The sequence below is a fragment of the Pelmatolapia mariae genome, linkage group LG15 (genome assembly GCF_036321145.2).
Source record: "Pelmatolapia mariae isolate MD_Pm_ZW linkage group LG15, Pm_UMD_F_2, whole genome shotgun sequence".
NCBI lineage: Eukaryota > Metazoa > Chordata > Actinopteri > Cichliformes > Cichlidae > Pelmatolapia > Pelmatolapia mariae.
The window spans coordinates 15,962,146-15,980,071 of record NC_086240.1 but is presented as its reverse complement, the minus strand read 5'-3'; the positions used below and the strand labels follow the sequence as shown (position 1 = coordinate 15,980,071).

The following is a 17,926-nucleotide window of genomic DNA, read 5'->3' as shown; positions in this document are numbered from 1 at the left end:
AGAGGAATTTAATTTAAAGGTGTGTGTGTGTGTGTGTGTGTGTGTGTGTGTGTGTGTGTGTGTGTGTGTGTGTGTGTGTGTGTGTGTGTGTGTGTGTGTGTGTGTGTGTGTGATATTCACCAAAACTTATCTAGGGTTACTTATATCAGTTGAAGTGAGTGCCAAGTGTTTATGTCACTTTTGAATTATGAACATTAACTCTTTCTTCATCTCATTCTCTCTCATTGGTTTAGGCTTTTAACCAGAAACAGTTAAAAACTCAACAAATGATTTGGCATAGTCAGTTTAATATACCAATTTTAAGTTACTAAAAACTAAAAATGTGTACTTTGCACATCTAATCGACATCTAAATGTGTTAAGTAGAAGTAAAAGCAAAAAGTTGTCGGTTAAGTAGTGGAGTGAATTACAGATACCTGAAAAAATCAATTTAAATACACAAAAAAAGAATTAGTGCTTTGTTACTTGCCATTTCTGCTAGTTATGCAGTGAGACAGACAAAAAAGAAGCATGAACAGGAAGTGTAATATCTCGGACTAACCATAATTGTCCTCCCTCACACACAGATGTGAATGTTCAATAATGTTTTGTCTGCGATAGATCAGTGTTAATAGCACCAGTCAGATCATTCTGTAAGATCACTTGGCCACAATACCCAGAAAGATAAAGAGCTGTGTCAGAGATGTCTTTGTAACAGTGGGTTTTCCCATTTTAATCATCGCATAATACCTCACACATATCTTACGATGTTTTGACACACATGTTTGGATAATCAAGTCGTGCTATGAGTTTGCAATTGTAGAAAAAGAAACTATCTTGTTATATTCTGCTGTTTGCTCAAAAATATTAGATTTGTTCTGGATTTCTTTTATAAGTAATGTTCAAGCTTTTGTGACTACATATACTGATCACAGCTAAGAATTAGTCCAACATGATCTTTATACTGTAGTTTGTTTATGGAAATAAAACAATTGGATATATTATTTTAATCAGTGAGCTTTAAATATGCATATAGACGGATTTTTGAACAGAAGGCAGGTTTAAAGCACTGTCATCTTTGAAGATGGACCATTCAGCTTGCTATGTGTGCTCGCTTCAAAGCTTGTACATCTGGAAAAGCACCATCAGTCCTGAAAGTTATACACAGGTTTTAGACCAACATCTGCTCTCATTCCGATGACATCTTTTTCAAGGAAGGGCTTCTATATTTTAGAAAGATGGTTTTGAATTGCATACCACAGCTATTACAGAATAAAGCACGATGTAATGTCTTAATAGATGAGCTTTAAAAAAAACTCTGGGCGCTGAACTGGTCTGCCTGTAGTCCAGAACTTCAACGGTTAAAAAAAACTTGGATACATCGTGAAACAAATATATGACAAAGAAGAATCAGGACTGTTGAGCAGCTAGAATCCTATATCAGTCAAGAAATGGACAATGTTTTTCTCCCCAAAGTCCAACAGCTGGTGTCCTCAGTTTCCAGATGTTTATGAACTGTTGTTAAAAGAAGAGCAGATGCTACACAGCGGTAAACACGGCCCTGCCCCAGCATGTTTTCTCACAGATTTTGGAATTAGGCTTGTACTTGTAGTGAAACAAATCTAAGGGAAACATATGCATTAGGTATGTCTAGACCCGGAATGAAGTACCGTAATTAAATTTTGTGTGGAAGATTTCTCTCCACCTACACAATCAACTTTTGACTGAGTTTGTTTTAATTGAGAAAGGTGTTTCTGTCTGCCACCTTAATGTCAGTCTTTATGGTATTTTTGTCTATGCTTCCGGCCGTGGTTTACATTGGAATTTGACTCAGTATAATTAGCTTACAAGACTGCTGACTGATCTAAAAAAAGGGTCTAGAAAAGTCAACTTTTGTGTAAGTGGTTGCCAGCCTGCCTGCACACAGCTAGGGAAAGTTGCAAACTGCCCTTGAAATAGATCACAGGCAAATATCTGTGAATCCATCCAAGGCTTTCCTAGAATTGAAACCCTTCACTTCTGATGTTATGTAAGGTCATTTTACTGTTTTAGTTCCTTTCAAATATTTATGCGTTATCTAAATAAAGCGTTCGGTGTTCAGTGATTTCTTTTTGTGTACGAAAACAATTTAAGTGTAGTTTTCAAGTTGATAAACTGTCAAACTGTAGATCATATAGTTCAATATACGCACTTGTTTATTTTACAGGCTGCAGAGAAATTAATGAAAGTCTTACCTGGTTTTTTGTTTGTTTGTTTGTCTCCATCAGGCAATCTTCATTGGCTACGGTCCAGCATTTAAACACAGCACAGTTGTGCCAACTTTTGAAAACATTGAATTATATAACCTCATGTGTGGTAAGTTATATTAATCCTGCACACTGCTCACTGTACATTATTCTCCTGTCCTGTAATGAAGCCTAATATTTTTACTTTATTCAGTTAGACATATTCGCTCATTGACTTTCATGCTGAGAGCTAAATGAGAACATCTATTTTACTCTCGTACCCTGAAGTTTTGTTAGCCCTTTGAGGTTGCCAGGCGAGCTGAGGAGACTACAAGAATTACTGATCAAAGCCGAGAACTAGTCCACCCCACAAACCTTCTAAATTGATACCATAGTCTTAAACTGCAGGAGATATAATGTTTCAATCAGTGAGCTGTAAACATGCTCATAGGCTGATTTTCTGTAAGGTAAGCACGCTGCAGCTACATATTTAGCAGATAAATGTGACACTAGCAGCAATGGCTTGAGCTCAGGGCATTTGCTGAACGTGTAACTATTTCTGCAGTGACATAATTAGTTTCCATCGCTTCATCATATGAATCATGTCCACAAGACACAGTCAAGTCAGCAAATCTACAGGAAGTCATCTGATTTCATTTTTATTACATTGCCTAACATAGTTTACTAACCCCATAATTCATCAAATTTATAAAAACAGCTGCTTATTTTTAAAAAATAAGTTAACACACTTGAGAAGAGGAAGCAGGTGTGCTTCGTCTGCACTGAGTTTCAGGTCTGTGTTTTACTTCCAAAATAAAGAAGTGTTAGAAAAAAGGAAACCATATCTACCAGACTGAAGAAAAGATAGAGTAACCCGGTTATTTCAGTACTCTAAGTCAGAATCAAACTGAACACACAACCATACAGTGTGTGACAGCTACAGTACTGGCTCTGTAGGTCAAAATAGAATAGGCTGTTTGGTCATCTTCCATTAATTCAGGCAGTATCAATTTAAAAAAATAGAATTTAGGCAGATTTACGCTTTGCTGGTGTATTTTTTTAACATACATAATAAACTGACAATTAAGGCTCGCTCTCTTTGAAACAAATGCAAATTTGTATAAGTCGTTGAAGTCTTATACTTGTACTGTGTGATAACTTTGGTAAAGATTTGGTGTTCTTGAAACCGTGACTCTTCTTTTAATTTCAAATACACTGACATATTGTCTTATTTGATGTGTCCTATTCATTTATTTAATTAATCATTTTCTTCTCTTATTAAACAGATCTTCTTGGCATTCGTCCTGCTCCAAACAACGGGACCCACGGTAGTCTGAACCACCTCCTGAAGCGCCCTGTCCATAATCCAGTTCTCCCAGCACAGCTCTCCCACGACATCCCCTGTGACTCTAATGACTTCTTCCCCTCTGACAACCTGCAGTGCACTTGTGAATCCCAAACCACAGAAATGGTATGTGCTAACCAGATATATGTTTGGCCTCTGGATGCAAATGTCAATCCTATTCTTCGGTCCAGAATGAAATATACTTACAACTAGAGTGAAATGTTATGAATTTTTTAAAGCCATTTATGGGACACACTGGATGTTTTCTAATAGGTTTAAAGACCCTAAGATTATTGTCAACCTACTAGATGGATGGACACAAAATTTTCTTTGACTAGACAGCTATGGACCAGTGCCTGGCCAAAATGTAAATTAGTCTAAAACTTATTTTTATATGAAATATTCTTTCTGTCAGTAAACTCCCATTAAACTATACAAAGATTTGCCAAACATCTATGTTTTTAAAATATTTTATTGCTAATGCTAGCATTAGGTTTTAGCTTAAAGCAACATATATACCCACTGCATATTTGTCTGAGTGTCACAAATGTGTATTACACAGTTATAAATGACAACTAAGCTTCACAAATTTGCACATTAAGTTGTGTCTCAAATGCAAGTTTAAAGCTGTTTTATTTATGGACACATTGATAAAATACAAGAGCCTTCTGTATATATAAAACTATTAGAGGCATTCTCTTTTTACAGATCGTAGCTGTGTGCAGTTACATGCATATGCATTGGTTAGATTTGAGACTCTTCTCCGTTTTTTTCAGCTGATGAGTGCTTTGTGGTGGTAGATAACTGGGCCACGTGGGCCTTTTGCTAGAGTCATAATTTCAAAGAGTTTTGTAAATAAACAGAACAGCTCATCACTCCTACATCACAAGATCATGTAACACACATTCAGGCTTATTTTGGGACTAGTTTCTATCCATAGTGGCATTGCTGTAGACTTTTAGGTGGTTATATTTGGTGCTTCGCTTAATCATTCTTTGTGTGCTCACCGGAAAATGAGAATTCTCCAGGAGAGAACACAGCAGAGCACGGGGATCTGACTATAACTACAGTTGCATGTTCTATGAAGCTAACATATGATGTTGTTTGATGTGTTTAACCCCTATTCTTTCATCAGCAGCTTTGACTGTGCTAAATGAAGTCTTGTGTTTGGATTATATTGCTGTATAACAGCTTGTAGAGTAATAGAATTGTTTTAAACCTGCTTGCAGAAAAATTGAAAAAAGCTGGATTGAAGGTCATCAGAGAAATATAAAGTATCTAGCCCTCCTAATACTAGACTTTTCCAGCAATGGACAAACTATTTTCCAGTGTATTGATTGGTGTGTAGATGTTGGCTGGAAACCCAGGGTTAGCCTTGAATTTACTTCACTAAGCCCCATATCATGATCGATAATACAGGCCTCTGGTGTGTGCCAGATTTATGGTTTTTTATTCGTAGTTAGTGGCAGTGGTTACCACTTGGTCTCTTCTGATGAAGTTCATTAACACATAGTGAAGTGCATGGAGTAATAGAAGTACTACTATCCTACTCTCAAACTAGATAAGCTGGGACATGTACAGAAAATGAACTTTAATAAATGCATTGACATCAGAGCTTTATATACTGAATACATGGTTAAATTATGTTAGCTATTTCTAACACAATCATGCTAACAAGATGTGTGAATTTCTTTTCAGGTGGAACAAATGAACAGAAATCTCTTGGCATTGAGCTCAAGTGAGAATCATTTCACTTTTCATTGCACATGTGGTGGTTTTAGAGATGCTTCTGTCTGATACACATTACACATTTTCTCTTCAGGTGAGAAATCCAGCTTGCGTCGCCTCCACGAACCTTTTGGCATCCCTCGAGTCATCCAATCAGGTGCCACATTTTGTCTGCTGCACCACTTAAACTACCTCAGCGGATACAGCAAAGACCGGCTCATGCCCCTCTGGGTATCCTATACCATTCAGCCTCTGGTGAGTCCGCTGGCTGGAGCTTTTATCTCTAAACATAGCCTGTAGAGTTGAGTCGTCCCGGCTATATTTCTTCTGTGGTTATGGTTTGGCAGCAGATTGCACAGAGTTGTTTAGTATCTGAATCCCTTTTCTGAGCAGCTGTTACTCATCTTCTCTGCTCATATTGGCTCAAGCCTTTCTTGTCTTTGTCACTATGTGGTTGAGCTGTAGTGTAAATTATGACCTCAAGCAGAGTGATGCATTCCCGGGAGACTTGAGACTATTACTGTACTGTCTGAATCATGGTGCAAGAGAGGAAGTAGCCATTGAAGCTCTATCTAAACAATAGAAGTAAAACAGAGAATCTTACTGTACCATCTGTATTTTTTCCCTCATACTGCAGATTGTTTGTGACTGAGCACTATTATCTTCATCACACTTGTAAACCTACACAGAACTTCAGTTTGCAGCTTGTCAAAGCTAAGCATTTCCATGAAAAGCTAGCTTTAAGCTAGTTTGCCTACTATAAAAAAAGGACAATGTGACTAAGATATCGTCCAAGATGTTTCCTGGACAGAGTCGTAATGTTTAGTATTTTATGACAAAGAGGAATAATAGTAAAAAAGTAAAGGGTAAAAAAAATGGTTTTACATGCAATTAAATATTAATTTGCTGTTCATTTATTATAGATACTTACACAAGTTCACATCTGTGGCCCTGGCCTCTAGCTTAATGCAAGATCTCATTTAAAATTCCTTTCATCTGCCTCTTGGGGGGGAAAAAAACCCTTTTTCCACAAGTATGTTGTATATGTTGTAACCCACGAGCTGTTCGTACAGACACTGACACTATATGTTCCTTTAATCTCAGTAAAGAGTAAAACTACAGCTCCACTGTAACATTTATCAGTGAAAAACTGCAGATTTTTTTTAACAATTTACCGACACCATCGTCTGTCTAAAACATCTCCACAGTTTAGTCCTTTTTGTCACTTTGATTTGATTGACTTATTGCCCATTTTCTGTCTAAACATTGGCATTTAACCAAAGAATTCTTACAGCTTAGATGGGCTGCCTTCTTAAAAGTCTCTTAAACAAATAGAAAATATTTTCATTGCACTCGTGCTGATTTGTCTTTGGAGCGAGGCCAAAACCGCTTTGGGGGATTGCCCAGATTTTTTGTATGCGGTTTAAAAACACAAAAGTGCATCTTTATGTAGACATGGTGTAAACGGTATGTGTTTCAAAGCGGGGCAGCACGGTGGAGCAGTGGTTAGCACTGTTGCCTTACAGCAAGAAGGTGCCGAGTTTGTGTGGAGTTTGCATGTTCTCCCGTGTTTGGTGGGTTCTCTCCGGGTGTTCCAGCTTCCTCGCACAGTCCAAAGACATGCAGATGTGAGTCCGAATGATTGTCTGTCTCTCTGGCAATCTGTCCAGAGTGAATCATGTTGTCCCCTGCGACACTGAATTGAAAAGGTGGAAGAGGATGGATATTTTAAAGCTGCTCTTTTTTCCTGGAAATGGAAATACCCAAAAATGTCTTTCTTTCATTGTTTCTATTTAGCACTCTATTCTTTGAAATTATATAAATGTTTTGCATAGCTGGTTCCAAAATGATATAACCCATGGTGCTACCAAGAATTTAAGAGGAAACAAATGTGTCTTTCCTTTCCCTCTGTGACAGAGGATGGAAGTGATTTATTGGTTTGGGGGTTTTTTGGGAGCTGTGCGCACAGAATCAGAGCAATGCCCTTGCTGACCCATATACACACGGAGAGCAAAAACCAAGCTAAGCGATCTTACACAACACTCGGCGTTTTAGTCTGAACTCCCACTTATACTGTCAACACTGACTGATCCTCTCTCTCTCTACCTCTTACTCTCTCTCAGGCCAGAGTGCAGCCTCTGAGCCCGGAGTTGGAGGCGTGTGTCCGTGCTGACGTACGCATCCCAGCAAACAACAGCCAGCAGTGTCTGCGCTACAAAGACAACTCTGATCTTGCCTATGGCCTGCTGCATCCCCCCAGTGAGTGTTTGTGTTTGTGAACCTGCATGTGTGTGGTATTGAGGGAGACAGTTCATCCCTCTCAGCCTGTGTTGAAGTCAGGTCGACATGTTTCAGAGCACATTTTCACGTACAGAGCAAACATGTGCTTCACAGCTGCGTGAGAGAAAAGCATCCTCTTCCTCTTCCTCTTGTCTATATCTGTCTTTTGGATGTTCAGAGATAAGAATTTTTCAGGGTTAACAGAAAAAGCTGGCCAAAATGAAACCTTTGATCTGCCTCTGGTTCTGGTAGAAAGTGAGCACAGCGATAGCAGTGATAGCAGATTAATTAATCAATTAATTGGTCTTGAGTGAATTAATGTAGCAACTTTTTAATGTGAACGACTTTCACTTTTTCTGGAGGTAAGACGCAGTCATTAGCACTGTTGCCTCACAACAGTTCAGACCTCCTGGTCCTCCAGTTTTCCACTACAGTCTAAAGACCTGCTCATTAGGCTAATTGGTGGTTCTAAATTGACTGTAGGTTTGTTAGTGTGTGGTTGTCTCGCTTTCTGCATTAGCACTGTAACAGGCTGGTAACCATTCAGGGTGCTATTGCCTTTTGCAGCTCCTACACGACCCTTCGTATTGTGTTTAAGTGTTTGGAATGTGGAATCAATGTGGATGTTAGAAAGGTGACGTGTAGTATTTTACTGATCAGTGCTTAAACAAGTCTTAAACACAATCTGTTTTAGCTGTGTTGTTATGTGGGCAAACCAATACCAGTACAAACAAGAGCACAAGAGGGTACAGCTCCTCCCAAAGGGCAAGGGCTATACCAAAACTTTGATGTTTTATGATGTTCTTCTTACATGCTGAGTGATCAGTCTGTTTTTTTGCTTCTTGGTTTTTTGTATTTTGTTGTTTTTCACGGGGAGGGGTAGGACCTTTCAACTATGACTTTGCAGCATTACAAACCAAAATTGTGTATTTTATTATCTTTAGCCATATGATTGGAGCAGAATTGTCTGAAACCTTGAGATTTTAAGAAATATTAGTGCAGTGTGTGTCTTTGCAAAAATGCAAAAATTTTCCAAGGTCAACTTTGACCTTCAATGCTAACAATGAAGGTCAAGGTCAAACGCTTAGCCAACCTAGCTACTCCTGTCTCCCAGGCCTAGTTTGTAGGTGGGCTGGAGCCTATCATAGCTGTCATGGTACACCCTGAACAGGTCACCAGTCTGTCGCAGGGCTAAAATCCTACAATTAACCAAATACCAACTTTCATTGCCATGTGTCTGAGTCAGCGATCCTGGAAGCTCCTGCCGACTTTTACGCCAGCTTTCCAAGCATGAGAAAAAACAATTTCAGATTCTTCTGACACCACATCAATGCGATTATTAAAATTAAAATAAGTCACAGGAGATGTAATAAAGAGGCCCTAAATCTGTCTGCATTCACATCCACTAATTTGTAAATGTTTTTCTCAGCCAGTAAATCGGTATGCTTTAGTTTCACAGTAGACGCATCAGTCTTCACAACATGTAATCTAAGTTTTAATCCATAGCCAAATTCCATGCCCAGCAAATTCAGTTTGTCCTAACCTCTCATTTCCTCTATAGATCTGAGTGCCAATGTTTCAGACTCTCTAATCACGAGCAACATGGCACCGATGTTCCCTGCATTTAAAGGTGAGTCAGTTGTTCATTTGTTTCTAACTTTCCAGCTGCACCCAGACCGGTAAAAAGACCAGCAGTGATTCACAAGTTCAACATTTCTTAAAAGATCTGTCACAACTGAATGAGTCGGCTTAACAGCTCTCTGGATCTTTGAGACATGATGGCAGCCTCGATTTTGTTAAATGGGTCAAGTTTTCAGACAGCAGGTATTGCGGTTTGCCAGTTTCCATTGCTTCAAATTATCCTGTGTTGCTTGAAAGCTGACAGCAAGCTATACTTTATCCCATCCCAAGTCCAGAGATCTTACTGATGTAATTATGTGGGACTTCGCCGCCCTAATTTACTTGAGCTTGTTCTGTAAAACACAATCAAAGGTTTAGTTAGTGGAACAGTTCCAGGGTTAGTTCCCCTGCTTGCATGCTGTGTGTTTCCCTTACAGCAGGATTCAGCAGAAAGTCAGTATGTTTGTAAAGTGACTCACTACACTGTGCTCCACAAAGGAGTGCATGTAGGTTCTTCAGTCAAGGATCTGTGCAGGTTTGCTTTCATACTTCATCCTTTATGTAGAGATGACTTGAATGTGCTGGATTACATGATTATGAAGCCTGAACTTGCTCTCAGTGTACTTTACAGCATTACAAAATCATCTGTCATATGTGAAAGAATATGTACATCCATGGTGGTCTGGTAATTTCACTCTGTGGTTAGTTAGCCAACCCAGAACTGTTGAAACCTGTAGATTGTGCTGGGTGATTAAGATATTGCAGAACTGAGTTTTATCCTGACAACAAGCTGCAGAAAAGTTTCCACTGTGGTGACTTGTACTGTTACTGGAAACTCTCTCACTACTTTGAAATCCTTTTGGACAAAAGTACTGTGTGCATGAAGCCAGAATGTTTATCAGCTGGGAGATGCTGCCCCCTGGTGGCTGAGTACTGTCTTTGCACGAGTGAGAAGGGAGGAAAACATGAAGGAAGACCAGACAAACACTTTAGCATGTGCATTGCATGCAGGGAAAAAAGCAAAATAAAGTGATGTTTCTGTACAACACAGTGGAGCACTTAAAGCTTTTTTTGTGTGTATTTTCTCAGCTGTTTGGACGCATTTCCATGACGTCCTCCTCCCAAAATATTCACAGCAGCTGAACGGAGTCAACGTCATGAGTGGGCCAATATTCGATAAAGACTATGATGGACACGTCGATGAATTAAAAACGATATCAGGGTAAGACAGAAGCAAAATAACATTTACTGTTGCTACACTGTGCAGTAAAGTCCTTTGGTTGTCAGAAGCTGCATATTTTTATGTTGACAGTTTAATGGTCTGATTAAATTCAGCCTTTTTCATTTGCTGCTTATTAGGTGTTATTAAAAAAAGACTTAAGTGGTGACTCACTTTCAAAAGTCTCCATTTGGCCTTGATGTAAGTGTCAGTTGATCATAAAAAAAAAACCTTTTCCAAAGAAAACTGCAACTTCAGTTTCGTTTTGAAGTTAGTTCTTAAGAAAGTAACTGTGTTGCAAAAATGCTTATGTAGACATTCCATTTATTCCTCTAGCAGACACAGCAGGTCTGAAGCAAATCAAGAAAGGATTTCTAATAGTGAGAACATTAGTACAATATTCATTCTCACACATGAACAACAATTTCGATTTTTGTAGATATTTCCTGAGTGAGGTGCATGTGAGCAATGTGTTACAAATCCATATTCTAATGAGGGCACACACACAAAGTGTGTTATGTTATTTAACTGTGGATGCTTCTGGTCACAGTTTGCACTTTACCATCATGTTCTTGTCCTTCTGCGCAATAAAAATGAAATGAATCGCCACTAATCAAAAGTTGGAGAACCCACTATTATTTTTACTTCACCCTCCAAGCAATTTAGGTCAGGTTCCGGTAGCTGAAGTGCAAAAAAGGACACCTTTGGTTTGTTTGTTTTTCTACTTTTCTCACCAGTCATGCAGACATATGAAGAACAAGCAAGCAAACAAAGCAGAAAAATGTAATTTGATTACAGATCATTTGCAGATTAGTGCTCTACTTTAGAACGAGTTACACCCAACACCACTAATTAGTCATTTTCCAGCTTCCTACTAAAAAATGGTCATTCTGTTTCCTGCCTGAGGCAGCTCCCTCACCCAAACCAAACTGAGTTTCACTGTTGTGTCCTCAAACTGAGAACATTGACCAGACATTTAATGTTTATATGGATCCACACAGCAAAAGTATTAACAAATAATTATATAAAATGTCAGAAAGCCATTGTAAGATAAACCAGTACTCAGATAAAATCTAAGAAACGCAGCACATAGTTCATGTGTAAAACTGACTATCAGTGTCCTGTCCTGTGCTGCTGTAGACATTAATTTCCAGGGTTTACAAACTACATTCAGGCTTTATCCAGACTAAAGTTTTGATGTTAAAATGCAATGTATTATATAAACATCCCTGGTAGTTTTGGTAGAACATTTGCACATGGCTTAACTCAAGTCTCTGCCCTTCCTGCCTCCTGTCCAAAGGAAGGCCAAACAAAATATCTTAGCTTATCCATTGGAACGCATCTGAAAATGAAGATTGCATGACTGTTTGTGTACACCAGGAATGCCTCCTGCATGTAATGGTGCATTAGCTGTTAGCATTGAACACAAGGTCAGTAATCCCTCTGAGCTGTTATTTAATGTTAAACTAATCAGATATCCTTTTTCTTCCACAGAAGGGTTTGTGATAAGAGAATGATAATTTCGGAGGAGGACATGTAGTGACTGATAAGCAAATGTGGGTTTCAAACAGCTCCAGTTTCTTCTCTTCCAAACTAAGAAATAGTTGTAGAGTTTAAAAAAATGAAGAAACAGTGTAGACTCTTAAAAGTTGTGTTTTTTTTATATATATAACAAGATATGTATATGTATTGTTTTGGCCATTGCTTAAGTTACTGAATTTTTATAATATATTTTATCTCTGTGTGTCAGTATATGCATATTATACCTAATGTGTAAAGGCTGACGTGCTCATTTTGCTCATTAGCTTTGTGCACTGGTTCAATACACCCTGCCCTCACTCCACCCAACCCCCCAGTCATATTAATTTAAGTGCATAAATGAACTAATTGCATCATTTTTGTTTGGATTAAAGCATTTATGCAGCCTTCACATGCCCTGAGATTTCACAATTATGCAAAAACTCAAAAGACCTTGAAAAAGTGTTGCCTCAATGTGAGCCATGAGTTCCCACATGAACTAAATTTGGTTATTCCCCTCTTATAGCTCTCAGCTTTTGCTTAAATACGTCATGCTGGCTGGAAAATGACATGTCATGTATTCCTATGCTCAGATCAAGATTTGGAAACAATGAGAGTTGAATGAGGTTTGGTGGGTTGCTTTGTGACTGTTTGTTAAACAACATGCAGACAGATTCAGAATAAGACAGGCAACTCTTAAGAAGTCTTGAGTAGGGGTGGGCGGTATAAATGGTATACGGTAGAAACGATATGAATTTGGCCAACGGTAGAGATTTCGTTGGCCAAATCAAACATCAAGCTACGCCTGTTTTGGTCGAAAGCATCGCAGTGGCTGCAAGCAATATCATCTGCAAATTATACAGTAATAGCGAAGAGACGATGCACGTTTTGGAATATGGGGAAAGCCAAAAACTGCGCTTCCTCCACTTCCGTACCATTGATTCATTAATGTTGAATTCTCTCGCAGCTGCTCTATTCCCATGTTGTTGCAGTATATTAATGACTAACCTCATATTGTGGATGGATTATCTCAGTTGTTCTCCTGACTGATGTTTGGTCCGTTTACAGCATCCTGCCATGCGATTGCATTTGTCCTTAACCACCGAGAACCCTCACGTTAACTTTTATCGAGGGAAAAAAAGTTTGCGTTCCTCCTCCAGCTTCACTGTGTTTCTGTTATGCTAACGTTGTCGCTAGCGATCACGTAGCAGATCATTATATACCAGCTAGTCCAACTTCAGTAACTCTACAAAAGTCACAGCTGTTTAGTTTTCTGTCTTCATTTATGTTGGAAGTGATAGCAGAGCTGTACATTTTAATTTTTTCAGAAATCTTTCAGTCATGTTTAGGTGAAAACTAGCGAGCTAACTTCTAACTAGGTTAAATTTAATAAGTTCTGTTTTCATGGATGCCTGGATGTTAAACTTAATTGTTACACCTGGTAAAGCAGAAATGCTGATCATTTTATTAAAGATGAAAGAATTTAGACAGTTTTTAACTCTCAGTGATGCTGCAGTGTTCGTTTGACTTTGGGACCTGAAAGGACGGCGTTTTGGACCCAGATTACTCCGCGAGGGTCCTGACTACGGTAGCCGCAATGCTCCGGCAATCCATTAAGCGGTGCGGCTTCGTAGCTTACCAAAGTCGTACTAAAACATTTTTTGACAGATTTTTGAGCGTTGTGTACCACATAAAATCAGTTCGAGGTCAGTAAGCACAACCAGAATTCATACATAAGGTGCACCAAATTATAAGGCGCACTGTCAATTTTTGAGAAAATTAAAGGGTTTTAAGTGCGCCAAATTATACCGCGATATGAATTTTAGGCCATATCGCCCAGCACTTGAGTTGAAGGCAGCTCATCCAAAAAGACTTCTTGAGAAAGATTCCTTCAATTTTCAGATGGAAGGTGAAATGTCCTTCAGAACCTAAAAAGGTCAGAGATGTGAATCGCCCTATTCCAACCTATCATAAAGGTGTTTTACTACATTGAAATCTGATGACTGTGGAGGCCATTTGAATACAGTGAACTCAAGGTGATGATCAGGAAACCAGTTTGACTTGATCTGAGTTTTGAGGCATGGTTTGTTGTCCTGCTGGAAGCAGCCATCAGAAGATAGTACACTGTGATCATAAAAGGATGGATATGGTCTGCAATAATACTCGGGTAGGCTGTGGTGTTTAAACATTGCTCAGTTGCAGCTGGTTCTCACTCGCAACGCGTAATATACCGACGAATTGTCACGTCCCGAGGCGTTCCATGGGAATGCGAAAGGTGACCTTCCGCGTTCCTATGCTACACGCCGGATTGTGGATGAAATCGAATAGAATGACGCTCCCACAGTAACACACGTTCCAGCCGTGTATTCCAGCCCTAATCATAACCTTATCCCTAACGTTCACCACAACCTTAATCATGTTAGTGTTTTCCAAAGCGATTTAAGTAAAATAAACGTACATGTGTAGATTCATTCCAAACGGTTTTTCCTCAATTCGTAATATAGGGACGCGTTGGGTGGCCGAAAGAGTAATATACCGACGATTTGTCACCTAGCGTAAAATGTTATGCTTTGGGAGTGAGAACTCGTTGTCAGTTGATACTCAAAGTGTGCCAAAAAATATCCCCTTCATCATTACACCGCCAAGACACTGAACTGTTGAAATGAAGTAAGATGGATCCATCCTTCCATGTTTTTTCCATCTATTCAGATGTAAAATGAGAGAAATCGGACTTAAAATACACCCAATGGTTATTTTTTAACCTGAGGCTTTATAACTGAGGTATTCAATTTTTCCATTGCAGCACTTTGATTACGTGTGATCTCTCATCTCTGCAGGAACGAGGCTCCCATCCCGACACATTTCTTTGTGATCCTGACCAGCTGCAGGAACGCGAACTTTGGCCCTCTGAACTGTGCAGGTCCACTCCAGGCCAGGTCCTTCATCATGCCCCACAGGCCCGACCACACAGAGAGCTGTGCTGTGAGTAACACCATTCGTCCCACATGTTTCTGCACAGTCTATTTCAGTCTGCCTCTGTGGAAACCTGCTGTCAGACCCTTCTTGATACTGCATAATTTTAATATACGCCTCCCCCTCTTTCTGCTTTTCTTCAGAATGGGATGGACTTGACGTGGGTGGAAGACTGGCTGAAGCTTCACACCGCTCGAGTGCGAGACATCGAGCTCCTTACCGGACTCAGCTTCTACCACGACAGGTTATCAGTGGAAGAGACACTGCGGATGAAGACATTTCTACAGACTTATTAAACTCACAGACTTTATCAAGTGAAGCTTTAACTGGCAGAGGAAGCCATATTGGTGTGCAGATGTCAGCCCACATGGACAAACGGTTAACCCGATAACTGTGGGTTTAACAGATGCTTTACTTATAGACTTCCCTGATTTCAGACTGAATTCATTCTTAAGCTCCATCCATTATTTGAAGTGACATTTTTAAAAGAAAGTTTTATTGATTTTGTTTCTGCACAAAATAAAAAAATAAATAATGAATGGAGCTTAAAGATGCCATCACATCTAATAAAATGATTCCAAAGTATTCTCATGTCCAGATTGGAAAACGGGAATAAAACTAAAGGGAAAAGAGAGTTTTTATTGATGGAAGAACTGTTTATGTTGAGTGAAGCTTGCCACACATCAGGGGAGCTGTCTGCAGCAGCTGGAAAAACATCTAACATGAATACCTTTTGCTCTTCTTTTTTTGTATGTTTTTTTTTTCTTTTTACACCCATTGGTATTTTTTGTCTTTTGTAAAATGAATGAATTGTTCAGCTTTTAAATGTGCGCCTATGCTGTATGCTTGGAAGGATTACTGTATGAGACACGTTTGAGCCAGTCTGGGCTCAGACACGTAAAAGACTTTTCTTTCTCCAACACAGGAGCGACACAGAGAGACATAAAGCAACTGCAAAGAACACTGAAAGCAAAGTTTACGTTTAGCAAGGGTCCCTGGTGTTGTATACTAAAATAGCTGTTAAATATATCACAGGTCATGTGAACTGTGTAGTGTGCGGTCTTGTGGTTAACACATTCGCATAGTCACAAGCTAGCGCTGGTCCCAAGCCCAGATAAAGGGTATCCAGCATAAAGTTTTTGCCAAACTAAACATGGCGATCCATCCACCCTGGCGAGGCTTTTATAAGAGAGCAGCCTGATGTACCTTCTTCTAGAAGCAGCAGATGTGAAGCTGTAATAACTGTTGATCACGTGAGGCAGCTGTTTTTTATTATTCTGGTGCTCGGTGTTAGTGGTAAACAGAATTTATTGATGTTTTTTCTTTTTCACAGATAAGAAAAATTCGGATCTGGAAAATTATTTAAGATTATTTTGTTTCTATTCTGTCTTTTTTTGGATTCTTTCTGGTTGTTTTGTGTCTTTCATTCCATTTTGTAACCTCATTGAAGTGATTTTACATCCCTGTTGTCATTTTGTTCCTCCACGGACATTTGGTGACTTTTTCCTGGGAAGATGAATTTTCAGGCAGCCGCTAAACTTCAGCGTTTAGCTGGAGATGAAGAGAAGCTGTGTGAGCTCAGTAGGCCCGTTCATTAATCCGTCCGTGACTGTGTGCATCTGAATGTGTGGATCATTATTCAGTCTTTGATTTTTCATCTTCGCGTACTGCTCGTATATGAAGTCATATAGATTTCATGTATACCAAGCCTTTTCTATTGGTTGCTGCAGTTTTTCGCACATGAAAAATTTCATATAAAAAACAAACTTCCACATTGAGCTTGTGACTTGTTTCCTTTTGTTTATGACCTTTTATCAGCCAAGATTCAAGGTGCACAAATCACTTTCGCTTCACACGATTGCAGTTAAAGCGTCATGTAGAGCGAGGGAAGCAGCAGTTGCTCTTCAAGACTCCTTCAGGTTGAAGCAGTACATGTAAATGTGAAAAGGAAGGAAGCCGTGCTCTGTACGTTACCCTATGTGCTTAAAGTCTGCCACTTCCTCAGGCTGACCACTCCGGCAGCGCAATAAGCCAGAAGGTAAGATCTTGCAGCTTTCAGCTCTGCACCTCGTAAACTCTGAGGTGACCCAATTCTCATGTCAGAAAACCTGAGCCTACTTTCCATTTGAGGTTGTTGCAAGGCTGGTGCAGTTGTCACAATACTTTTCTCAAGTGTCGGTTGATGGTTTGGCAAGAAAAGGGTACAAGTTGTCTCACTGCATCTTTAGTCATTGAGAAAGAAAAAAAAAGTTTTGTTGTGTGAAATCTTTCTTTGAAGTCCACCATTCAGTTGCTGAATTGCTGAGCTGGCTGAATACGGTCTACTGACTGTGCATGCTCTTCTTATGATGATCAATCTGTATGACTGTTTTATTACTTCATCTGGAGTTCATATTTTTCAAGTGTACCTTGAGTCAGTAGTTTCTGACTCAAGGAACTTATATGAAAGTTTTGAAATCCGGCTCAAACTGAAGCAGAGGGCACGTCTCTTGCAAAGGAAATGCAGAAAGATGACACCAGCTTTTCTGAGCTATTTTTTTTTCAGTTGCTGTGATGAACTGCATGAAGATGACAGGTTTAGTTTAAATATACACGCAGCTCGATAACATGCACATAATTTCCTGGAAAGTATTTTGGGTGTCTGTCTCACCTCACAGCAAGGTTTTGTGACGTGAGCGAGTTTTGTTAGATGGGTCATTTTTAAAAATGTGTACCTGACATAGTTTCTATTGTCAGTCACTGTGGGTTGCAAGCATGAAAAGGCAGCTGTGAGGTTTTTATTTGGAATTCACTTGCTGCAGACGCTTCTGGCTGTAAGGCCAGAGTTTGCATGCTGTCACTGAAGCCTTCCTGGAAGCCCCTCATCTGGGTGGGAAGTGTGTCAGAGACCACGTGACCGCCTTGGGGTTTCTCACGATATGCCATATCTAGGTCTCAATGAAATTAGTCAAGTGCCCTTTTTACTGTCATTGCTGCGGTGGCCTGATACAATCCTCCTCCCTCTCTTCTCGGATGTTAAAACGTTAACCACTAAACCACG

At 39.4% G+C, this 17,926-nt stretch overlaps 1 protein-coding gene across 1 annotated transcript in view; it reads left to right on the top strand.

Moving 5' to 3' along the window:
* Window positions 1-16,653, top strand: part of enpp1 (ectonucleotide pyrophosphatase/phosphodiesterase 1) — a 35,563-nt gene extending 18,910 nt beyond the window's left edge. Inside the window, exons 15-23 of the mRNA XM_063495512.1 lie at window positions 2,246-2,333; window positions 3,490-3,674; window positions 5,247-5,286; window positions 5,371-5,531; window positions 7,400-7,535; window positions 9,118-9,186; window positions 10,266-10,398; window positions 14,751-14,895; window positions 15,030-16,653. Coding sequence (XP_063351582.1) covers window positions 2,246-2,333; window positions 3,490-3,674; window positions 5,247-5,286; window positions 5,371-5,531; window positions 7,400-7,535; window positions 9,118-9,186; window positions 10,266-10,398; window positions 14,751-14,895; window positions 15,030-15,182 — 1,110 coding nt within the window. The 3' untranslated portion in view covers window positions 15,183-16,653. The remainder of the gene's footprint in view (window positions 1-2,245; window positions 2,334-3,489; window positions 3,675-5,246; window positions 5,287-5,370; window positions 5,532-7,399; window positions 7,536-9,117; window positions 9,187-10,265; window positions 10,399-14,750; window positions 14,896-15,029) is intronic.
* Window positions 16,654-17,926: the final 1,273 nt, after the last annotated feature.